A 25446-nucleotide genomic window follows, 5' to 3' on the forward strand; every position below is an offset into this window, starting at 1 on the left:
GGCTTAGTGGTTAAGAGCACTGGAAGCTCTTCTAGAGGTCCTGAGTTCAATTCCCAGCAACCATATAGTGGATCACAACCATCTATAGTGGGTTATGACACCCTCTTCTGTCATAAAGGCATACATGCAGGTAGAATACTCATATACATAAAATAAAATCTTTAAAAATTTACTTTTAATGATGTATATGCATGTGTGTCTATCTGTGTGAGGTTATGTACATGTGAGTGTAGTTGCTTGCAGAGACCAGAAGAGGGTATCAGATTCCCTAGGGCTAAAGTTAAAGATTGTGAGCTGTCCAGTGTGGGTATTGGGAATACAACACTGGTCCTCTGAAAGAGCAGTACATACTCTAAATTGTTGAATTTAAGAGCACCGTTTAGGGCTATCTTTAACCCTTTTAATAGTCACTGATTTCCCACCACTGTGTCTGACCTAACATCCTTGTGACTACTAGATAAATCATTCTGGAAGTTCAAATCTATCAGTCAATACAGTAGTCTGGTAGGCTGTTGCTGTGATAAACACCATGACCAAAAGCAACTTGGGGGAAAGGGTTTACTTGGCGTATGTATCCTGATCACGGTCCATCCCTGAAGAAATCTAGGGCAGGAACTGAACTCAGCAGGAGCAGAGGCAGGAACCATAGGGGAATGCTGCTTACTGGCTAGCTTCCAGGGTCATGGTTAGTACCTCCCAGGACAACCTGCCCAGGAGTGGCACTACTCCCAGTAGGCTGAGCCCTGCTGTATCAATCAACCATCAGGAAAACCCCACACAAGCATGCCTGTGGACCAATGGGATACAGACATGTTTTTCTCAACTGAGTTTCCCCCTTCCCACATGAGTCTCGTTTGCATCAAGTTAGCAAAACAAAAAACAAAAACAGGGCAAGCAAAACAAACAAACAAACAAACAAAAAGCCCAAACGAAACGAAACGAAACAAAACAACCAACCAAACAAAAAAACCAACACACTCAGCCTTGTAGACTCTAACACTAATGTGGCTTTTCTTAGGAACTTCAGTTTACAATGCCTACAAAATACCCTCCCCTCTATATTTAGTAAACGCATTGGCGTATTAGTTTTTGTTCTGTGACTGAAGTTCGTGCAATGTCTTTTACCATGGGACATGCCATTTAGGGAAACTTGAGTCTGGGTTCCTGGACCATAGTAAGGGATGTTTGCTTCAGAATAAACTACTTCTCATTCTCTGTGTAGCGAGAGCCCAGTTACTAGGTGGACTTACAGAATGCTTTCTGGTAAAAGCAGTTTCTCAGTGCCCATTCTAGAAACATTTCAAGAGAGGGAGTGTTCCTCACAGGCAGGTCTCCTTCGGAGTCCAAGGCGTGGGTATGCCTCAGAGCACTTGGCCCCCTCTTGTCTCTTCAGGTGGCCAAGGCAGAGGAGGAAGTGTTTAATACGTGGCAGCTGCTTGTCTGATGAAGCAAAGCCTCATCATGAAACACACCCAATGACCATGGAGTGCTTCAAACAGCTGTGGCTGCAGTGAAAGCACACCCTGACCCAACCTGCCTTGATTGTCATGGCAGGGAGCTTATAGAAGTGCCCACATGCAAATGTGTACTGCTTTCTGATTTAAACAAACAAACCAAACCAAAAACAGGATAACATGTTAAAAAGGAAAACTAGTTAAGAATCCCAAGGGCAGAGCTGTGAGTCCCAGAGAATGCCTTCCTCAGGCCCTGAACGCCAACTGAGTACGCCCAATAGGGCATAAAACCTACTGTAAACCAGAACCTTCCCTGTTGTTTTCCTCATTACCCTACCTACCTTTCGCATATGAACGTAACTTACCAATACTAGTCCAAGCAGGCACGTTGGGAACGTTTAGTTTCTAGAACTGTGCTCAAGGGCAGTAATGGCTGGTTACCATCGGAGGAGGGAGCTGATAACTTTGTGAATTTCGATGAGATGGCGACTTGCTAGTCTGGGAAACTGAGCCAGTCTGGGATGCGGTGAATGCCTTTGCCCTCCAGGGGGAGCCAGAGAAGAGACAAAACTTGCTCCAGGGCTGACTGCCTCCCTTGGACCTAGGTTTTCAGCACCTTTGCTCAGCTCCGCGAGGTGGGGTGGACGAGAGATGTCCCCTGGAGGCAGTTTGCCAGCGTCAGCAGTTGTCAGCACGTGCTTTTGGACCTGTCTGGGACCCAGGGGCAGGCCGGCCAGATGCCGGGTACCAGGGCCCAGCCATTGGGCCCGGGCAGGAGAGGAGCCTGCCTGCTGGCTGCCCTCCTACTCTGTTCCAGTCTCTTGCCACTGCATGCCCAGGACTACACGACCCCGCAAAGAGACCCAGTCACATTGGACGTCCGGCCCACACCAAAAGGCCCCTCAAACCGGTCGGAAGGTAAATGCTCCAAAGAGGAGGCAGGTTTCAGATGGTCATGTCCCTTCTTCCCCTTGGAACATAGGCAGTTGGCGGGGGTGGGGGGAAAAGGAGGGTGAGGGTGAGGGTCTGCAGGCTTTTACACTGAGCGTGAAGCTTTGAAGGTGTGTGTGTGTGTGGGGGGTCAATACAGGATACTCGTATCTGCTGCTGACTGATTTTCCTTGATCTCCAGACCCCTTCCCTCAGTTCAGGGTCAAGGTCATGCACTAGGCTGGCTGAGGGCTATACCATGCTTTTCATTGGGTTGAGATAGGAGGGCACACCCATCCAAAAGACCAAGGCCCTGAACAATAATGGCCTCTGTCAGCCTCAGTTTCTGGGCTTCTCAGAGCTGTACTCCTCAAGTTAATAAGGTCTGAGGGGAGCCTGGCAGCGCCCTCCCCTTTGCCTGCACCTCTCTCTGTTCCCTGGGCCTTGCTTGAGAGGCTCTCAGCCTGACACTACACCTCCGCCCCGCCCCACCCCTGCCATCCAGGAGGCTCATGGGCCATGCCACTCCACTCTTGACCTTGGCTATGCCTATCTGAAAAGGGAGAGGAGAGGCCATTGCGTCCCCTGGGGCCTGCTGATGCTGACATTTGGCGTACCAAGCACATGCATCCTGAATGCAGGTGCCTCGCGGCTGGGATTGTCTCCACAGTATGTGGCAGGACCAATTTCCAAGGGAAGATCTTTGGCGGTCAGATGGCGACACCTGGGCGGTGGCCATGGCAGGCCAGTCTGCTCTTCCGCGGCAGTCATATCTGTGGAGCAGTTCTTATCGACAAAAACTGGGTAGCCTGTGCTGCCCACTGCTTCCAAAGGTGGGTATGCGTTCCCTCCCTGGGGCCTTTCTGCTGGGAAGGGGTGCAGGAGAGTGTCACTAGGAGAGAAGGAGAGAAGGAAGGATGCATATCAGCCATTTCCTTCTAGACTGTGTTCTGGGATAGCAGACTAGACTGTGCCAGCAGGAGTTGTCTGTGCTGTTGCCCTGCCCTTGAGTGCCGCCCTCCACCCGGATTGCCAACCCTCAAATCAAGGGACAACAGAAGAGGCCCAGAGTTAGGAAACCTATTTTTTTCCTTGTAGGTATTCCTAGAAGCTAAGAAAAAAATAAAAATAAAAATAAAAGCTATTCTCATGAAGTCTTAAGAGGGGTCTGGTCAGGGCTGGAAGTGAGCAGTCTTTCTTCCTCCAAGATGAAGCAGAGCAGTTGGATGTACCTCAAACACACACACACACACACACACACACACACACACACACACACACACACATATATACACATATATGTATATGTAAAATGAAAATGAAACCCACAGCTCCTTGGACACTAGGGTATGCTGGAGAAGTGATTGGAAGCCTTCAAAGGACCAAAGTCCTCAGGCTGTTGGAAGTCATCCCGCCCTTCAAGAGAAGGACCATCCTGGTATTAGGAGAGGAGGACATGATGGGACATGGGGCAAGGCTGCCTGCAGGGTGTGTGGGCAATCAGGGTGACAGTGCCCACTCTGCACTCAGAGGTACTGCCCTCTAATAGGTCCCGCAAGCCATCTGACTATCGGATCCTGCTAGGGTACCACCAGCTGGGCAGTCCCACTGAGTACAGCCGACAGCTGACAGTGAGTAGGCTCATCTTGCACGAGAACTTTAACAAGGTCTACAGTCAGGGAAACGACATCGTCCTGATTCAGCTGCACAGGCCTGTGACATACAACTCCCACATCTTGCCGGCCTGCGTCCCAGAGAACACCACAAAGGTACCCCTTGATAGGTCCTGCTGGATAAGCGGCTGGGGGATGCTCAGAGAGGATGGTGAGTACACAGACCAGGCGAAGAGGGGAGGGCAAGAGACTGTGGAGGCCTTTCCTGGGGTTGTGAAACTCAGTTTCTGGTTCAAAAGCGAAGCTCCACCTTCCAGATCAGAAGTGTGGCCTCTTTGACTCCAGAGCCCTGAGTGTGGCTGACCCTGTGCACTGCAAGGCTCTCACCAAACAGGGGTTGCTCTACCCTGGCCAGGAAAGACACGGGGTATCCTTAAGAAGATGAGGGCTGCCAGGCATGGGGCAGGTTGGGGTGTTTACCTGGGGAACACTCACCTCTGTCGATCTCACTACCCAACCCTCAAGGCAAGGGAAGACTGCCTGTTCTGTCAGCTTGTACAACCTGTGTGCATGTGGGTCCCATCCATGAATCCATGGATCCAGTCACCTGTGGACCAAAAGCTAGTGTTGGGGAGTGACATCCTCCTTGTCCATGTTCCCTAAACAATATGGTATTGTGACTCTGTGTATCACATTTGCCCTGTGTCAGAGATGATTTCAAGTGTGCAAGAAGATATGCACAGGTTCTCCGCATACACTACGCAGCAGGAATTCAGCGTCTTCAGAGTTTAGTGTCCTGGGCCACAGAAGAGCCTGCTGATGATAGTAGGGATGAGTGCAGATGTTTAGATTGAGGACACAGAGTTCCTTGGCAAGGATTTTACACAGGACTGGATGCTTTCGACTTAAGACAGTATAATGGCAAGTGAAATAAAATGAATATAAATTTGACGTGAAACTTAGGGTCCCAATCTGGCAGAGCAGGCAGATGTTTCTCTGAGGTCAGGGCTAGGTCCCATCCCTGCTCCTAGACTCACCAGCATTAGAAAGGATGGTCCTTCACTCTCTAAGCCCTAGTCAGGGCTATAGGGTCTCCAGGTCCGGCCATGGGATGAGAGTGGGAGCAGAGAGTGAAGGTGTGGGCTGGGGCAGCGCTCAGAGCAGAGAACCTGGCCTCCCGAAGAGCTGGACCTTCAGCCATCTTCTGTCATGCCCTCTCCTGACCATGGTTGCTGGGCCTGGGCCAGGCTTGGGTCTGCTTCACGCAGTGGCCCCTGCCTGAAATGCTGCTGTCACTCGGCTGCCATGAGGTGACCCCAGGCCAGATCTGTGAGAGGACCTGGAAACAGAACTCACGTCTCCAGGTCCAGTTGCTCCTTGTGATTGGCCAGTCTTCTTGTCACACTCTTAAATGTTTCTGGCCCATGTCCTGTGTCACTGTTGCAGGCAGGCTTCAGCGTCCCCGTGTCCAGCTTGGGCCCCCCAGAGCAGCCAGAGCTGTTTGAAAGCTCAGTTCCCTTCCTGGGTTTCTGTGTCCTCGGGGTGCAGTCTCAGGCCCCTCGCCTGGTGAGGAGGCTCTGCCCGGGACCCCCACACCGGGACCTTTGCAGTCACCCTGATTTCCAGCCTGCTCCTGTCTTCCACAGCCCCTCTGCTTGCTCTTGAATGCCATTTCCCCTGGTCCCTGCATGCCTGTTGTGAGCCCTTCCCTGCCACTGTGGCCTAAGGTGGCTGCCCCCCACCCCACCATCTCTGCTAGCTATCATCCGGGGAAGAGGAGCTGACATCTTCTGTCAGCTGCATCTCACAACTGATGCACAGAGTTCCCTCCCACAGAGTTTCTGGCGGCACCTTTCCCTCTGCAGGATGCAGAGGTCTTCCTGATGGATGACAGGAAGTGTGAAGCCTTTTTCCAGACTCCAGAAGTCAACTCCATTCAGTATAAAATTATAAAAGATGATATGATATGTGCTGGGGACGTCATGAATGGAAAGTACATCTGCCGAGTAAGTGAGGGTGGCTCACACACTGCCCTGGAGCTCAGTCCTCTCCCTAATCCTGGCCAGCAGGCCACCCCCTGTGTCCTTAGAGGCTTCCCCTCCCATGGGGGTGAGACAGACAGCAGATGTTCAGCTGTTAGGGTTGCTGTCCACATGCTAAAAGTCTAGGATTGCTCCAGGTGGGTACCGTAAAGATCCCTTTGCAGCTTTATTGCGTAGAATTCTATGACTCCACCCTGAAGATCCTGACATAGGAGAGGTCTCCTGTGTTTTAATTAAAAAAAAACAAAACAGCCGGGTGGTGGTGGTGCACGCCTTTAATCCCAGCACTCAGAGGCAGAGCCAGGCCGATCTCTGTGAGTTTGAGGTCAGCCTGGTCTACAGAGTGAGTTCCAGGAAAGGTGCAAGGCTACACAGAGAAACCCTGTCTCAAACAAACAAATAACAAAACAACAAAAACGTCCTTCCATGGACCCAAAGGGCACCAGTCAAGATAGCTGTAGAGATCTCTGGTCCCCAGCGAGTCCTTTCTACCCTGGGCAATGTGTGTTTCTTCCTTCCTGGACCTACTGGTTATGTCTTCTCTCTCCTCAGGGAGATTCTGGGGGTCCCCTTGTCTGCTTACTGGATGGTTCCTGGTATGTGATAGGGTTGGCCAGCTGGACCGCAGGGTGTCTAGAGTCAATTTCCAGCCCCAACATTTTCACCAAAGTCTCCTACTTTGCTGACTGGATCAAGAAGAAAAAGGAAGAAACACCTGATGCCGACCCCTTCTTGGCACCCCCCGAGGAAAAAGCCCCCACGCTGATAGGCTGGAGGAGTTTTGGCACCGGCACTACCATGAAACCCAGGATCTGCATAACCACACTGTCTTCTCAGATCCTCCTCCTGCAATCCATTTGGTTCCGGATTCCGTGATGGGCCCACAGAACCATCCATGCCAGCTATGGAGGTCTGTCATCATGTTCACTGAGCACCACTCTGAATGCTTCCCATCTCTGGACTCACCTGTCTCTCTGAGGCTCCCTGCTCCAGGCCTGACAGAATAAAACAACTGAAGGAACTTCTGGATCCCTTTTCTTGTGTCCCATCAGCACACCCCACCCGCTTAGTCCCATCAGGCTTCCCGTTCTTCAGTATCAGAAGGCTACTTCTTCCCTGGGCTAGAACAGCAGTTGAGACATTCAGGGAGCTGGCTTTCAGAGACTACAGTTCTCCCTTGCCCCCTAAGGCTGTGCGTTCTTTCAGAAGAATGAGCCACTGGAACACAAGAACAGCTTGTGTTCCTGAAGCAAGCCCCAGCTTAGGTATGAGGGGCGTCTTGCAAGTCCAAGGTCACAGCGGTGCTTCTAGAGAGTTTGACAGTGAGCTGGGAGGGTCCCCAAGGTCTGATACCTGTAGCATGAATCTTAAAGATTCTTATTAATGAAACTCAAACCCGAGGCCAATTATTGGGGTGATTGCTGGAAGATCAGAGAAGCAGAACAAGCCTCGGCTATCTCACCTTGCTAGTTCCTCAGGTGATCCTGTTTCCTCAGGCTGGAAACTTCTGAGTCCTCATCCTAATGGTTCTCAGCTGAACTGTGTTGCTCTAAAGCCTGAACGCTTAACCAACCAAATGCTTAACTAACTGCATGCTTTTTCTCACTACATGCTTTTTCTTCTTAGTTCCTGGTCCTCACATCTTATATACCTTTCTCTTTCTGCCCCCACTCCCTAGGATTAAATGTTGGGTTTCTGGGGTTATAGGCATGGGTCACCATGCTTAGCTGTTTCTAAAGTGGCCTTGAACACACAGAGATCCCCCTGGCTCTGCCTCCCAAGTGCTGGGATTAAAGGCGTGTTCCACCACTGCCCAACTTCTGCTATGGCTTACTCTTCCCATTTTCTAGCCACCATTTGTGGCTCTGTATCTAGTGGCTGTCTGTTCTCTGACCCCAGATACATTTATTTCGGAGAACACACAATTTTTCAGGGAACACAATACCCACCACAGACATCTCAATAGCAATCCTCCAAGCTCTTCTGCAAGTGTCAACTGTTAGAATTCCTAGCCACACCCCCAGCTGCATGACCACACATGTGCTGTCCAGAGGTTTTAGCCATCCCAGGGCCTTATGGCCTACATAATCCATGCGTTGCATGATCACGTAATTTGTGTGCAGCGTGATCCTGTGATCTATGCACATGCATGGTGTAGCTATGTAAGCCCATATGCGCATGTGCAGGGGGACCTACAAAAGCAGGTTCCATCTATCCTTCCTCCCTCTTCCTGCACAATCCTTCCCATAGGCCTATGCACATCCCTTCTGTTCCCCTAATAAACTCTTAGAATGGGTTTTGTTGTACCTCAAGGCTTTTCTCACCTGGTAAATGGTGCCTCTTAATGAATAACATGAGGTCTGGCATCTCAATAGCAATCCTCCAAGCTCTTCTGCAAGGGTCAGCGACCACTCTAGTGTTACACCTCCATCCTCCAAATCCCACCCCCTTGCCTGATAAGCCCATCCCACAGTCCTGTGGGCTTGCTTCAGCCTGCATTGGCTGAGGCTGGGCAGACCTGGGAATGACTGGGTAGCACTGAGCTGCCCCAGGGACCTATCTGTGTCACCACATCCAATTCAGTCTGTATGGGAGCTCACTAGGGCTCCACACCACAGTCTCCACCCTTCAACATCAACTGTAGATAGGGAGCCACTGGGCTCTTTGCAGACCCATGATGCCCTGGGAGAAATCCAGGTGCTTTGAGCAATCCTCTCCAAGCCTGTTTGAATATCCCAGGCCCTTCCCAGCAGGTGGGCACAAAGTGACTCTTATATACATGATCAGCATGCTGTGCCCAGTTCAAAGCCCTCTGCTGCTAATGTCAAGATTCCCCAGTGTGCATCCTGCCCCTCCCTCCCTCTCTGCAGGTCCTCCTCCTTCCCTCCCTCCCTCTCTGCAGGTCCTCCTCCTTCCCTCCCTCCCTCCCTCCCTCCCTCCCTCTCTCCCTCCCTCCTTTCTTTTCCTGTGCCTAGAATCCCCATTCTGGCTCTATTGCTAAGTTTCCATCACTGTGACAAAATACCCATGTAGAAAGCGGCCAGGTTGTTATTCTGGCTCATGGTTTCAAGAGTTTAAGCCCTTGGTGTGTTGGCTTGTCACTCTGACTGAAGTGGCATAGTGTATCACAGGCAGTGTGAGAGCCAACGTTACATTTTAAGTTTTAATTACTATGCCATAGAGATCCATGAAACAAAAATGCCTCCGATCTGCAAGTACCTGGCCCAAGAACAGATAGTTCCTTAAATGCTGGAGGCTGTTGTTTATGGGAGATAACAAGTTACGTGTTTTCACTCCCCTAAACAAGTTTGACCCTTCTGTACCAGATTTGCTTGATCACATGTGGGCAAGAGGTTCACAGGCAGGAAATACGTCAGGATGTATGCTTGCCCCTGATTGGACCTGATGAGAAATGTGAATTGTGGGTTTGACATTCTTCAGCTCCCGAAAACCTTGATTCAGGGTCATTCTTTTTCTGGAAAACCAGAGGTGGACCTGGTGTTGTTTTAAAAATATTGAGCAGTGCTGGTTACTGTGTGGAAAGGTCATGAGGCATGAGCTACAACCAAACCAGTATCAGAGCTTTATTAGGAGAAGGGGAAGGGACAGAAGAACCAGGCCTGGGGAAGAAGCTTGTGCAGAGAGCAGAGAGAGACAGAGACAGAGACAGAGAGAGACAGACAGAGACAGAGAGATAGTGGGGGCAGGAGAGAACAGAGAGGAAGAAGGAGGAGTCTGTGTCCGGCTTCTTAAGGATTCTTGTGAACATGCGCAGGTGAGCTTATGGAGCTACGCCACGCATGTGATGATTGTGTGACCACACTGCATGCATGTAATTACCACGCACACTGATGACATAAACACAAGACCCCGTGCTTAGCTGCTGAACTGTGCATGTGTGGTCATGCAGCTGGAGTGGTGGCAGAATCCTAACACCTGGTCAGAATTTAATTAAACCTTGCTTTAAATTTGGTTTTGAATTGTGGTATCGGTCTTATTCTTGACCAGCAGATGAGGCCTGTTCACTGCATAGAGAAGCCAGGGGGAAGAGGAAGGAGGTGGGATTCTAAGGCTCCTAAGATCTCCTTTGAGGGTTGACATTGTCCTCTCCTACAGTGACCCAACTTTTTCCTACAGGGTTTGTCTGTTTGCTTGTTTTAGTCTGGATCTGATGTTGCCAGGATTGGATTTATACTTACTTTGTAGCCAAGGATGAGAGAATGACCTTGAAATTCTGATCCTCTTGACTCTACTATTGAGGGCTAGGATTACAGAAATGCACCACAATGTCTGATTTGTGTGGTACTGGGGACCAAACCCAGGGCAAGCACTCTACCAACAGAGTTATATAGTCACCATTTTTGGTTTAAGACAGGATCTTACTCTACGGGTCAGGCTCACCTCAAACTCCAATCTCCAACTTTAGCTTCTGCAGTACTGGGATTACACGCATGTACCAATCTCTTTCTTCTGGCTCCAATTTTGGGTGTTTTCTTTCCATTTGTGGTGGTTATACTTAGCACAGGATGTATATCCCTCTTGGAAAATCTAATTCTAGCCTATGGATTTGTTCACAGCAAAGATCAATGCACCATCCCTAGGGAGCCAAAGCATAGCCAGACTTGGTGGCTCACTCATAATCCTGGCATTTGGGAGCTGAGAAAGATTTACCTTACATTTAAGGAATCCAGGGCTACATAGTGATGATAATGGACTAATGCAGAACTGTAATCAGCCCTCAAGAAGGTATTTCCTGGGCTGGAGAGATGGCTCAGTGGTTAAGAACACTGGCTGCTCTTCCAGAGGTCCTGAGTTCAATTCCCAGCAACCACATGGTGGCTCACAACTACCTGTAATGAGATCTGGTGCCCTCTTCTGGCCTGCAGGGTCACATGCAGACAGAACACTGTATACATAATCAATCAATCTTAAAAAAATAAGATATTTCCTTTTATAAGCCTTACCATGGCCATGGAGTCTCTTCACAGCAATAAGGCAGTAACTGATAGACATCTCAAGAAACAAATCAGAACACCAAAACAAATCAAATAAAACCCAAACCAAACCAAAACTGTCAGCCATGGTGGTACAATCCAGTAATCTCAGTACTCAGGAGATAGAGGTCAGTCCAAAGTCATTCTTTTCTTATTTACATTACAAATTAAAGGATAAAAGAGACCTTGTTTCAAAGCCAAATAAGGAAAAATAAAGGAAAGCAGGAACATGGATTATTCAGGCTTTTTAAATGGCAAGAATAAAATACATCCACTTTTCATTTAGGGCTTTCCTAACTAACAAATGGCCACAGAGCTGTGGGTGATGAGTTTCTCTTCCAACACAGTTCTCTGGACCCACTGCCAGAGACATGAAAACAATATTTAAAATTCAAATGAAAGATTCCAAAATGGCTTTGAGAGCAGACAATGAGCAAAGAATATTTAGGAAAACCTTTTAGTGGGTTTGTGATGTAACTACTGCTTCATGCCCACCAGGCCCTGAGTTCACTCCAAAGCACGGAGAGAGGGTGACCTTCACACTTGTCTATAGAACAGAAACATTTCGACCCTGTGGCAGTGGCTAGTCCCAAACATGCGTGTTGTGAAGTGTGAGCCTATCCCTCCATGTCCCTCTTCACTCTCAATGACCTTTTCTTTTTCTTTCTTTCTTTCTTTCTTTCTTTCTTTCTTTCTTTCTTTCTTTCTTTTTTTCCCCCGAGACAGGGTTTCTCTGTAGCTTTGGAGCCTGTCCTGGACGAGCTCTGTAGACCAGACTGTCCTGGAACTCACAGAGATCCGCCTGCCTCTGCCTCCCGAGTGCTGCTGGGATTACAGGCGTGCGCCACCACTGCCTGGCTCAGAGACCTTTTCTAAGCATGCCTCTCTCCGTCTGTTACTATGTCCTGATAGCAGAGGGGTCTTCACCTGCTTGTTCACCAGATCTATGTGCCAGAACCTTGAACGCCAATAAACTGATGTTCTCTATAAACGACCCTGCTGCAGTTACTGTGCTAGAACAACAAGACAAGCTAGTGGTTGTTGATGGAGCTCAGGAGTCCTGACTGCACAGAACTTGAGTTCTGTCTTGGTTCTGCCTTAAGGAGGAAGACAAGGAGTGAAGAGGAGGAGGGAGTGGGGAGAGAGATGTGGGGAGATTAGGGTGAGGGAGTGAACAGAGTGTGGAGATCTCATAGAGTCCTGGCGTTCCCTGACCTGGTCAAACAGCAGGGGCTACCCTATGGGGCAGACAGATGACTTTCAGTCACCCAAGTACACCATTGATCAGCTCTATTGGTTGACTCCGGCAGTGGGGGATTAGACCTCAGTCTTACCATCTGACTTACTCTAACCCTTAACATGGGGGCCCAGCCACTCTTAGAGGGGTGTATGAACCCTTGTCCCGGGTAAAGCAAGATTTAGGAGAAAGCAACAAAATTCTGTGGGGCCTGCTAATTCATCTGGGGTTAATAGATGAGATTGTACAGGGGAAATTAAGGTCTGGCTGTATTAAAAATAGCTCAGCTAGTGGAATTGTTATGTAGTTTGTGACCCCTGGGAGAAGGCCATAGGCTCCATCCAATTATAATTAAAAGGTTTATTGATTAGCTGCTAGCGAAACGAACACTCTCTGAGCCAAATTTGAGATTGCTTTGAAGGAGGGTTATGGAGAAGGATTTTTAAAGGGAAAACCACAAGAAGACCTTCAATATCGGTGCAAACAAGCAAAAACCGTTCTGTTCTGCCGCGTTAAGCGGTTAAGGCTACTCACAGTGATCTGTGGATATCTGCATGAGCAAGTTACAGAAGGAAAATCAAAGCAGTCATATCACAACAAGGAGATAGTTGTGGCTGTACGTTGTTGGGTGGGGCTCACTGAGTTGGGGTTACCGGGAACTTATCTTCCAGGGACTAGAGTCAGAGACAATCAGCTAGTGGGTACCAAGATGGATGCCTTTCTTCTCCTTCTCCTTCTCTCCTCCTTCTCGACAGGGTTTCTCTGTGTAGCTTTGCACCTTTCCTGGAATGCGCTTGGTAGCCCAGGCTGGCCTCGAAATCACAGACATCCGCCTGGTTCTGCCTACCGAGTGCTAGGATTAAAGGCGTGCACCACCACCTCAGTTGACTTCTTGTTACCTGAATGATGTAGGACTCTTAGCTGCTCCAGCACTGTGTCTGCCCACAGCCACCATGGCTCCTGCTATGATCATGGACCGTGAGCCTCCCCAAATTAAATGATTTCCTTTATAAGAGGTGTGCCGAAGTCATGGTGTCTTCACAGCAACAGCAACCCTAACTGAGAGAGAGAGAGAGAGAGAGAGAGAGAGAGAGAGAGAGAGAGAGAGAGAGAGAGAGAGAGAGAGAATGGAGAGTCACCTAGAGATGAAGCTGTACTGGGAATTGTAGTGATATGGCCCCCAGAGGGTGGCGCAGCGTCCCTGCCCTGGGCCCAGGGTCCTCTGAAGACCCTATGGCAGCGCACCGCACCGGGCCGGGCGTGCAGCGCGCCGGGTGGTGGTGCCCTCGGTGCGCTCTGAATTCAAAACAAAAACAGTTCTTTCTCGGCCGGGTCGGACACACCTGGGTTTCCGGGACTCGCAGCTGCAGGAAGACGGCTGTAGGAACCAGGGAAAGTCCTCAGTGACTCTGCAGCTGTCGGTGGCTGTGACTGTTGTGTGCGATTCAGTCAGAGCAAATAAAGGGATTTAAAGGAGAAAAAACAAAACATCTTTTCCTCAGAGTAGTTTTTACACTATTTGTGTACGTGTATGTGTGTGTAGGCCAGAGGTCGCTCTTCTTTTGATAGTTCAGGTTAGACCAGGCTGGGGCCCCGAGAGGTGCTGGCTGGCTGAGCCCCTGCGGTTTCTGCCCTCCAGGCCCCAGATTGAATTGGGGAACGGAGAACAGACTTGGATGGAGTTTGGGGCGGGAGGGGGAGTGGTGCAAAATGACACTGAGTTTCCAAATCGTTGGCGCTGAGGCTTGAACTCCTTGTTCGAGGCCTGTTCTGCCCACCGCCGCCATGACTGGGTTGCAGGATTTCCTCCCTACCTCAGGAGACCCTCGACTGCAGGCCTCATTCATCTGAGTCCTGTGTCCCCAAAGCTGGCTCTGCCCATGTCTGGAGCCCCAGCCTAGAGCAGCTAACGGGTAATGTCTTGAGTGGTGAGGAACTCAAGTTCCAGCAACGAAGGAACTTGGGGCTAACGTCCCCAGGGTGAATGACGTGAAAGAGCAAGACCCACTGCCATGACGCCAGCCCACCCCACGTCTTCCCAGGTCAGCTCCACAGCTGGATGCTGGCTTGTGGCGCAGGAAGCTGGGGTGGGGCCCAACCATAGGGAGCTTCTTCTACTGGCTTCCTCCAGTGGCCAGGATCACTCAGGACAGGCTAGCCACTTCCACCCAGCCCCGACTGCTCTCTGCTGTGATCACACAACAGTGGAGGGTGAGGATGAGGCGGCAGTTCGTCAGGGACACCCCACTCCTGTTCAAAGGGAGGCTGCAGTGGAGGGAACTGGCTCACAGGCCAACTCCATTTGGGGCTAAGGCAAGGCTCCCTCCAGGCCAAGAGCTGCCTCACCATTGGCTCCTTAGGGAAACTGGTATGTTCTAGCACGCCAGAACCCCGGACTACCGGTCCTTACACCTCAACCAAGGGAGGCTCAAGAGAAATTGATGGATGCTTAAACCCACGAAGGGGGCTGGAGAGACAGCTCCAAGGTTAAAAGCACTGACTGCTCTTCCAGAGGACCCGGGTTCAATTCCCAGCACCCACATGGAAGCTCATAACTGTCTGTAAATCCAGTTCCAGGGGATCTGGTATCCTTACATATATATGCAGGCAAAACACCAATGCACATAAAATAAAAATGAATAAAGTTTTTTTTTTTTTTTTATAAACACATTAAGTATATATCCAGCAGGCTTGGATGAGTGTGTGTGTGTGTGTGTGTGTGTGTGTGTGTGTGTGTCTGTCTGTCTGTCCGTGTGTCTGTCCGTCTGTCTGTGTGCCTGTGTGTCTGTGTAATGACAGACCAAAGGTTAAAAGCACTAGCCGTGCAAGTAAGAAGACTGGACTTTGGACTCTCAGCATCCATGTAGACACCAGATGGGCTTGTTAACCGCCCATCATAGACGGAAATTTCTTTAGCCCCACCTTGCCCAACAGTCTGGATGAAACTCTGCCACCCGAGGTCCCACAGCTGCTTATAAAACAATCACTCACAGGCTTATATTAATTACAAACTGTATGGCCTATGGCTTCAGCTTCTTGCTAGCTAGCTCTTTCATCTTAAATTAACCCATTTCTATAAATCTCTATGTTGCCACATGGCCGTGGCGTTACCCGTCTGCTGGCGTCTTGTTTCTTCAGCAGCAGCTGGCATCTCTTTCTTTCTGCCCTTCTCTCGGTGTCTCTGCCTGGATTTCCTCCCTGACTGCAAGCTTTCTTGCCATAGACCAAAACAGTTTTACTTATTGTCCAATGGGAGCCACACATATTGAAAGACATCCCATGGCAACTTATCTATAATTTTAGCTCAGAAGGTAAAAACAGGACACTGGAGCAAGCTGGCGTACTACGACTGGCTGTATTGGATAGCTCTGGGTTTGATTAAGAGTCTCTGTCCTGAAGAATCAGATGGAATGAGCTAGAGAGATGGCTCAACAGTTAGGAGCACTGGGTGCTCTTACAGAGGACCAGGGTTTGAGTCTCGGCACCCACCTGGGGACTCAAGACAGTCTGTAACTCTTAATACTCTCTTCTGACCTCCATGGGGACCAGGCACACATATGGTGCACAAACGTGAATGTAAGCAAGCTACCCACACACATAATTTTTTTTAATTAAAAAAATTAAAAATAAAAGGAGGTAGAAGAATGATTGAGGAAGATTCCTGACAGCTAGAATTTTGGGCACACCAGAAACCAGAGATCCATTACTTTTTTTTTTTTTTTTTTTTTGGTTTTTCGAGACAGGGTTTCTCTGTAGCTTTGGAGGCTGTCCTGGAACTCGCTTTGTAGACCAGGCTGGCCTCAAACTCACAGAGATCCACCTGCCTCTGCCTCCCGAGTGCTGGGATTACAGGCTCACCAAGACAAAGCCTCCCACAGAGCATGTCTGGGGATGGTTGGACACTGGTTATACACACAAGTTTAGAGCTGCTTGGAAGCAGGTACCCCTAGGTCTACCTACAGGTATTTATTCATTGATTTGTTGGCCTGTTTGGTTTTATTTTTTATTTTTTTTTATTGTTGCCAGATGCATTGTTTAAAGAAGAAAACTGAAGACTAGGAAGTGCTGGGTGGTTAGGAGTGTTCGCTGCTCTAGCAGAGGACCAGAGTTCAGTTCCCAGCACCCATGTCTGGTGCCTGACAACAGCCTGTAGCTCTAGTTCCTCAAGCCCTCTTCATGAACACCTGCACATATATGGCATGTGCACACACAGACACACATGTGCACAAAAATAAGAAATAAATAATTGTGAAGAGAAAAATGAAATTGTAGCAGCTTGGCCCGGGTCCGTCTCAGACTCAGACTGTCACACCAGCACTTTTTTTTTTTTTTTTTTTTTCATGTTTGTTGCTAGAGATTAAACCCAGGGACTAGAACATTCTTAATACATATGCTATCACTGTGCTACAGAGCTGCACTGGAGTTTTCCTTGTTTTTCTGGAGATGGAGTTCAGAGCCCAGCATATGCTAGTCAAGGGCTCCAGTGATGAGTTCCACCTCCAGCCCTTCATTAGTTATTAGGGCTCATGAGCATTCATTCTTCTTTCTTGGGGACCACTCCTGGCTAGTCCTACTAGTGGCTGTTTGGGAGTTGTGGGGGTGGGGGTGGGGCCAGGCTGCCTGCCTCCCCAGTGCCATTTACAGCTATGACAACAGCAGGGTGGCCAATCCCTGATGAAAACCAGTGGGGACCCAGACAACAGGCCTCTTTAACCTCACTAGAAAACAAACAAGAAAGTGAAAAGGTTGAAATCCCAACATGAACCCAAGGGCTTTCCAGGACATAGGACGCTGAGACTGTTGGACAGTCCCTGTACTGGGAGATTTGGAAGGGCTCAGCTGGAGAGGAGGGCTGGTCAGTGGGACACAGCAGCTGAGGAGTGCTCCCATATGTCCTGGAAGCTGAACAGGAGGGCAAAGCGGGGCTCTGCAGGCTCTGCCTCCTCCTCTGCCTCCACACATGGAGCCTCCTCTGCCCTCTGCTGTGCACAGCACTCTCTGGGGGAGACAGTGTTCTTCCCTGATGTCACAGGTGAGGAAGCTGAACCTTGAGTGGTTAAGCCCTTGGACAAGTAGATCACTGAGAAAAAGACCATGGAGACATTAGGATGAACCCACAGCCCATCTGTGCATGATCCCTTTTGCCTGAGCAGAGATGCTGCAGGCTGCAGCCGGAATCACCAGAGTGGATGAACTGGGACTGGTGCTCCTCAGGTTTTCTGTCTGCTAAGATAGGACCTGAGCCCTATCCTTATCATAAAAGAGGACACTTTGCAAAAGACGTGGTAAATTCTCCTGTGACTTTAATGTGGAAACTCATTTCTTAAAAATATTGTTTCCTCCACATTTGCAATAGTGTTCAGCACTGACTTCACCCATTTTTCCTTTAAATGTGAGCTTCATCAAACAGGCTGTTCCCCAGGAAGGAATTGGTGAGCCTCCTTAGCCTGTGACCTCCCAGTGCAGGGCTCTGTGAGCTTCCAGGAGCAGACAGAGACTGGCAAACACAGTGGGCAAAACCCACAGAGAGGATGGGGCCTCAGGACTTCAGGGACACACAAATTTCACCTTTAAATGTAACATTTGTTACTGGTAAAGAACACAGTTCAGTTGGTTGGACAAAACAAGGACATTTTATTGTTACCAACTAATACAAACTTCTACATGAAGAAAATCATCCATATGCTAAGGAAGTGAGGGTATTTCTTTGTAAGAAATGCAAAGAAAATTTCAAAATGGTTCATTGTGCTGAGTTCTGAATCCCAGCACTCAAGAAGAATAGGCAGGCAGCTCTGTGAGTTTAAAGCTAGCCTGGTCTACAGAGGGAGTTCCAGAACAGCCAGGGCTACATAGAGAATCCCTATCTCAACAAACAAACAAACAAACACAAACAAATAAAATTGTTCACTGTGCAGAGTGTCATGGGAACTCCCAGATAATACTCGGGGAATCAGGAGCCATCTCAAATCTAATCTCTCCTCCACACTATTTCTTCTTTTTTTTTTCCCCTTTCTTTTTTTTGGAGCTGAGGATCGAACCCGGGGCCTTTCGCTTGCCAGGCAAGTGCTCTACCACTGAGCTAAATCTCCAACCCCTCATTTCTTTTACTAAAAGTTTTATAAATATATTTCAGTGCATACATGAGAGCTGGGGAATTGATCCAGTGAATTCAGACTCACTATGGGAGTGTGAGCCTGGCCAATCCTATTGCCTCCTGGGCTGAGTTTTCATGGAGTTACAAAAAGCAGTTCGCAGACACTGTGGCACCCACAGGTCTGCCTTGCTGTTGTTTCCTGTGGCTGTTTGCTTGCTAGGCAGGAACTGTATCACCTGAGCCAATGTCCAGCTGCTCAGAGGAGGTGTGGAAGACCCACACTGTATTGATGGAAACTAGATGAAGGAAGGAAATGCCTCACCTGGCAGACAGGAGTGAGAGACAAGGAGCAGCATGAGAGGTCCCACCTCCAGTGTTTGCTTGGGGTCCAGGGCCTGAGCAGCATCAGAGGGAGGCCTGGGTGACAGACTGCTGATAAACTTTCTCACTGTCCTGTCACTTGCTCTGCAGCAGGCCTCTGTGGTCCAGGCTCAGCCATTTAGTCCCCATCAAAGGAGTTTGGCATGTCACCTCAGACAGAGCTGCTGAATGTCTGCCACCAAGACAGAGAGCCAGCAGGCAGAATGGCTGACTGGGAGAGGAGGAGAGGCCTTGTCTCTTGTTATCAGTTGTAAAGAGATAAGGCTGGAGCCACCAATCCCGCCTCCTGGGGGGATTCTAACTCTCAGTGTGTGGGAACTGGGACCTCCCTGGCCCAGGACAGGATGGCTTGCTGTCCTCTGCCCTCCTCTCAGCACCTAAAACTATCCCTGAGGAAATGGCCTGATACAGAGTAGGTGTGAAGGGTTCTCTGAGTGTGGCTTAGAGTTCCTTGGGGTCAGAGGGCAGAAAAATGTGGCTTATCCAAACTCCTGGGTGCTTGGCTGAGCTACTTACTGTCTATCTGACATACCGTGTTTGTCCTTTGGGTTCTTTTTGTGACTTTGAGCATGAGCCCAGGGCCTCACGTGCGACCCAATCTTCTGCCCATGTCTGTCCTTTTGTGCTCAGCTCACGCCAGGCTGCAGAATGCTGTGAGTTTCGTGCATGTTGTAGTGTGCATCAGAACGCCACAGCTTTTCCCTACTGAAAAACGTGTGTGTGTGTGTGTGTGTGTGTGTGTGTGTGTGTGTGTGTGTGTGTGTGTGTGGTGGGGGGTGGCAGGACTATATCAGGTCCTGAGGGAGATTGGAAGCCTTTCTCTCTTGGGGCATCATTTGAGATGCAGAGCGCAGGAGACCAGCCAGAAGAATGTGAGCAGAGAGGAAGTGTTCTGTTAAAGGCTTTGTGATGTATGGCCAAATGCTTTTGGGGCTGGCTGGCCCTTTCCTCTGTTCACTAGCCTGTTTCCATTCTTGGGGTGCTCTTTCTTTCTTTCTTTCTTTCTGTCTGTCTGTCTGTCTGTCTTTCTTCTCCTCCTCCTTCTCCTCCTCCTCCTCCTCCTTCTTTTTTGAGACAGGGTTTCTCTGTGTAGTTTTGGTTCCTGTCCTGGATCTCCCTCTGTAGACCAGGCTGACCTCGAACTCACAGAGATCCGCCTGGCTCTGCCTCTCGAGTGCTGGGATTAAAGACGTGTGCCACTACCGCCTGGCTGACTTTTAATTCTTTTTTTTTTTTCTCCAGAGCTGAGGACCAAACCCAGGGCCTTGTGCTTGCTAGGCAAGCACTCTACCACTGAGCTAAATCCCCAACCCCGACTTTTCATTCTTAATCAACTGTCTATTTCTTTTCCATGCCTAACTTAAAAGGCATGACTTTTTTCCCACCTCCTCCTGCCAGAAAAATGTGTTTGAATAGAGGGGGTTTTTTTTTGTTTGTTTGTTTTTGTTTTTTGTTTTTAAGGGCTGTTGTGGTGGCACATGCTTTAATCCCAGCACTCAGGAGGCAATGGATCTCTGTGAGTCTGGTGTCAGCCTGATCTACATAAAGCGTTCTAGACCAGCCAGGGCTATCTATTCTCAAAACAATTTTTTTTTCTTTTTAAAGTTAATCCCCTTAAATAGCTTTTTAGCTTTGGATCCCAAAATTTTGTTACATACACAGAAAAGCAATAGACTAGATATCAAAAAGGCAAAGATAGTCCAAGACAATGTTGGCTTTGGACTTGTAACATGTAAAATTTTTACACTTATGGTTGAAGTTTGAATAACATAGATATAGCTGATTGATGCTTTAATATAGATGTAACATAGTAGTATCATATTTCATGTGAAAAATAATTTAAAAAAAAAAAAGGTTTGTTGCCAGGCAGTGATGGCACATGCTTTAATCCCAGCAGAGGCAAGCCGATCTCTATGAGACAGGCTCTCACTGTGTAGCTCTAGCATGGCCTACACCTTTAATCTCAATGCTTGGGAGGCAGAGACTGACAACTCTCTCTGAGTTCGAGGCCAGCCTGATGTACACATCGAGTTCCAGGCTACCCAGGGCTACAGCTTTGCTGCCTGCAACATACAACTTTCTCTTGGGCTGGTTCCACTCCACGTGTGTGGCTGTTCTTTAGCAGACATCTCATGACATTACAAAGTATTGTGAGCTGCCATGTGGGTGGTGGAATGGAGTACAGGTCCTCTGAAGAGCAGCCAGTGCTCTTGGTGTGTCTAATGTATCCAAGCTTTATTTTCACAGTTTCATAGCCTTTCAGGGCCTCCATACAGGGGCTCTCCTGTCATGCACTTCCTGTTCTCAGTGGTTCTCTGAAGCCAAAGAGGAAGAATCGACCACCCCTTCAACAGCCAGCTTGGGATGAACTTGGGATGCTTCTGCTTCTGTATGCAGGTCTCCTTGGCAGGTATCACATGGTTCTGCCATCTCCTGGGCCATCTCTATAGCCTCCTTTCTTTCTTTCTTAATTTTTTTTTCCAGTTTAAGAATTTGTTTCTAGGTAGTCAAAAGCCTAAACACATCAGCAGAAAATATTCACAATTATCTTAATAAAACAAAAATGCTTGTCTTCTAAGTGAATTCCTTTTTATAAATGTTACTAAGAGCAGAATGATATTTGTAAGAAAGCCTTTTTGTTTTCAACAAGAAAATTGCATTCTAATTGTACATTTTTTAAAATTAAATTTTTGACCTTGCAAAATTCCTTAAATTCATATTTCGCTTTGTAAAATGTAGTTTGCATTGAGTTTGTGTGCATTCATTTTGGGTGCATGTGTGTAGATGAATTTCTAAATGATCTTATTAAATAAGCACAGAGCCAAGTATAGGAGTGAAAGCCTTTGAGATCAGGGAAATAGTGGGAGCCACCAACCTTACCTCTCCAGCCCTGCAGCTACCAAAAGATGAGTTACTTCCTGTCTACCCACGCCTTTATTGCCTTGCTGTTCTGCCCTCTCATTGGCTATTAGCCCAGCTACATCACTTCCTTGTTTCTGCCTGTCTGTACAGAGCTCCAGGTCTCTATGGTTGGTACTGGGATTAAATGCATGTGTCGCCAAGCTTGGCTGTTCCCTAGTGTGTCCTTCAACACACAGAGATCCTGCCTGCCAAGTGACTGGGATTAAGGGTGTGTGCTACCACTGCCTGATTTTTGTATTACTGGCTTGCTATTACTTCTGATCTCCAGGCAAAATTTATTAACATACAAATAAAATATTACCACATTTCAGCACAAGTAAAATATCACCACACATGTGTTCATGCTGGCATACATGCATGGCACAGTGCACATGTGAAGTCAGAGAACTGGTGGGAATCAGTTCTCTCCTTCCACCATATGGATTCCTGGGAATTGAACTCAGGTCATCAGGCTTGGAAGCAAGAACTTTTACCTACCAAGCCAACTCACAGGCTTACCTTTTCATTTGGAAACTTTTTATTTTACAAATATTAATAGTCTTGTGGCTATTAACAGACTTTAACCTAAACAAAAATTTAAATGAGCATCAATCCTGTTTAAAAAAAAACATATAAAATCAGTAGAAATCATAAATGATTTTCTTTTGTTGTTGTTGTTGTTTTGGGTTTTTCTCTGTGTAGCCCTGGCTGCTATAGACTTCTTTATGACCAGACTGGCCTTGACCATCAGACATCTGCCTGCTTCTGTTTCCTGAGTGCTGGGATTAAAAGCATGCATCACCACACCTGGCCATAATTTTTTTAAAAATAAAAACTGAAATCCTGTTTTCTAAAGTAATACTTTCTCAAATTTTACTACTAATAGATCAACATTCTCAGAAAGTCCAATTGCTTTGACTATAAAGCATTAAGAGAATCCTTATAAATGACATTTTGATTACGGTCAACCTAATTACATATATTTTCTTAAAAGATTTAAATATAGCTATTGAATGAATACTGTGAATGTAATCAATGAATACCACAGATGTAATTAATATCATGAGTATAATTAGTGAATATCATGAGTGTAATTAATATCTTGAATGTAATTTATGCCACTGAACTTAAAAATGGTTATAACTGCAAACATTATGTTCATTTAAAAAAATAAGGTAGGATGTAATCACCATACATTATATGTGTGTATGAAATTGAAGACAGCTATGTTCTAAATAGGGAGTGGTGTCATGGGCCTATGAGGATGCTAGACTAAAGCCTATCAAATTGTGCAAACAGGCAAATTATATACCATGTGAACTGTGAATTATTTGTCAATAAAGATTTTATAAAACATAAAAAAATACTGAAGGACTGCTGTGGGGTGTTCTGTATGTCAAATGTGTTGCTCTGATTGGGTAAAATAAATAAAGTGCTGATTGGCCAGTAGCCAGGCAGGAAGGGCAGGGTAGGCGGGACAAGGAGGGCAAAAATTCTGGGAAGTAAAGGCTGGGAGAGTGACACTGCCAGCCACCACCATGACAAGAAAGAGATAAGGTACTGGTAAGCCACAAGCCACGTGACAAAGTATAGATTAATAGAAATGGGCTAAATATAAGAGTAAGAGCTAGACAATGGTAAGCCTGAGCTAATGGCCAAGCAATTTAAATAATATAAATGTCTGTGTGTTTATTTTGTAAACGGGTTGTTGGACTAACAGGGCTTGGCGGGGGCTGGAGAGAAGGTATCCAACTACAAAGGACCTAAAAAAATTGTATTTATATTTCAGACAGATGATAGTTGTCATTGATAGATGTTGTATATTTATCAAAAATATCTGAAAACTACAAAACAAGTACAATTTCTAAAGTCATTTCTATCATGTTAAATATGTCAGAGACTTGTTTATGTAACATCATATTGCTCACATCATCAGAACATTTTTTCCAGGTGTGGTGGTACATACTGCACTCAGGAAGCAGAAGCAGGAGAATCACTCGAGAGTTCAAGGCCAGCCTGATTTATCTGGTGAATTTTAGGCTGGACAGGTCTGCATAGTAAGACTATTTAAAAAAAAAAAAAAACAAACAAATCAAAACAAAAGCATTCTTGTTTAAATTTTATTTATTTATTATTGTTTAGCACTTTCCTCTGAATTAAAAAAAATCTTGGGAGGAAGCTCACTGAAACTCAGGCTGGAGGTTGGGGATTTAGCTCAGTGGTAGAGCCCAAGGCCCTGGGCTCGGTCCTCAGCTCAAAAAAGGAAAAAAAAAAAAGAAAAAAGAAAAAAGAAAGAAACTCAGGCTGGAGGTTGGGGATTTAGCTCAGTGGTAGAGCCCAAGGCCCTGGGCTCGGTCCTCAGCTCAAAAAAGGAAAAAAAAGAAAGAAACTCAGGCTGTTCTAAAGGAAGACTCCCAGGAAACAAGCAACTCAGAAGCCTCAGGAGTTCCTGAAACTGAGCAGATTCACTAGGCTCCTCCCTCCCAAAGGACTGTTGGGGAGGCACTCTGAGACCAGCTGAGCTGCTTGAAAAAGATACTCTCCAAGCTGTTCAGCTGCCTGCAAGTTGTACCCATGCTGGGGTGGGCTTTGGGTGATGGCAGCTGCTTTGTAATCATTTCTGCTCCTGTAAGTGACCTCTCATCTGGTCTCCTTTAAGTGACACCAGTCCACTCATTGGTTCACTGATTTGGACACTGGCGATAGCCTTACTTTGGTGTGTGGTCAACTCCACATCTGGGGTGAGTAGATGTTTGTTCATGTTACCCCTGGAGTAGTGTCAAACAATAGTTTTGTGTGTGTGTGTGTGTGTGTGTGTGTGTGTGTGTGTGTCTACTTGTAGAGTTCTCTCCTATCATGTAGGTTCTAGGAGTTGAACTCAGGTTGTCAGGCTTGGTAGGAGGTGCCTTTACTGGCTGAGCCCACCACTTTTCTATTACAAACATAAATATTGAGTCTAAAGAGTTCAACAAACACATAGATTCTAAATTTAACATTGCCTTTTTTTTGGTGAACAATGCTTGTTTTATCTTGACAATTTTATAATGTACATGCATGCATGCTGAATTAGATTTTAAAGTCTCTTGATAATGAGAAGTAATTACTGACGTGGTTTTTTTTTTTTTTTTTTTTTTTTTTTTTTTGTGGAGTTGAGGATTGAACCCAGGGCCTTGCGCTTGCTAAGCAAGCACTTTACCACTGAGCTAAATCTCCAACCTCCCGACGTGTTTTTTAAAAACCCAAAATAGAAATAAGATGAATTTACTAACAAGCACTTACTTAGGGAGATACAGGAAGAAGAACACAGAGTAAGGAACTCGATTCCAATTTGAGACCACAGAGCTAAACCACCCTGCTGACTCTGCTTGTGTGGACCTGCTTGTCCCCTCCTCTTTTTCTGGAGAAGAGTATGGGCAGCAGATTCTGTTTACTAAAGATAAAACTGTTTTAACTAGAAACCTGAGATCTCAATTTTGGTAAAATTTGCTCAGCTCCGGAGAAAATCTCCCTTGGGGTGGGGATGAAAAGACCACACGAATCAGGCAGACAATGCTGCCTGCCTTGTGGAAGCTACTGTGTACCTGTCACAGTGGACCTCCTTGGGAGGAGCTGTAGGCTTAAGCAGAGCCAGTGAGAGTCTGCCCTTTTATCTCTACCACTGAATGCTCCTGAGTTTCTCACTGGGGAAGAGGGAGCTCCTGTAACAATCTCAGAGCATTATTTACAACAGGATTGTTATCTGTTACATTGTTACATTAGACCAATGGTTAATGTCGAGCAGCACCTTTATCATTCCAAGA

General features: G+C 47.2%; 1 protein-coding gene across 1 annotated transcript; it reads left to right on the top strand.

The window, feature by feature from the left end:
- The first annotated feature begins 2191 nt into the window (after positions 1-2191).
- On the top strand, positions 2192-6915 carry LOC118569377 (serine protease 40-like). The gene is made up of 5 exons (XM_036167144.1): positions 2192-2372; positions 3055-3217; positions 3934-4208; positions 5834-6003; positions 6592-6915. The coding sequence occupies exons 1-5, from the start codon at positions 2192-2194 to the stop codon at positions 6913-6915; spliced, it is 1113 nt and encodes a 370-aa protein (XP_036023037.1).
- Positions 6916-25446: the final 18531 nt, after the last annotated feature.

The sequence above is a fragment of the Onychomys torridus genome, chromosome 18, assembly GCF_903995425.1.
Source record: "Onychomys torridus chromosome 18, mOncTor1.1, whole genome shotgun sequence".
NCBI lineage: Eukaryota > Metazoa > Chordata > Mammalia > Rodentia > Cricetidae > Onychomys > Onychomys torridus.

What these genes read in the sequence shown, in the direction of transcription:
- LOC118569377 (XM_036167144.1), top strand. Translation starts at nt 2,192, where the DNA reads ATGCCGGGTACCAGGGCCCAGCCATTGGGCCCGGGCAGGAGAGGAGCC. An exon ending in CCCCTCAAACCGGTCGGAAG is followed by an intron (nt 2,373 to 3,054) that starts GTAAATGCTCCA and finishes TTGTCTCCACAG; the next exon opens with TATGTGGCAGGACCAATTTC. An exon ending in GCTGCCCACTGCTTCCAAAG is followed by an intron (nt 3,218 to 3,933) that starts GTGGGTATGCGT and finishes GCCCTCTAATAG; the next exon opens with GTCCCGCAAGCCATCTGACT.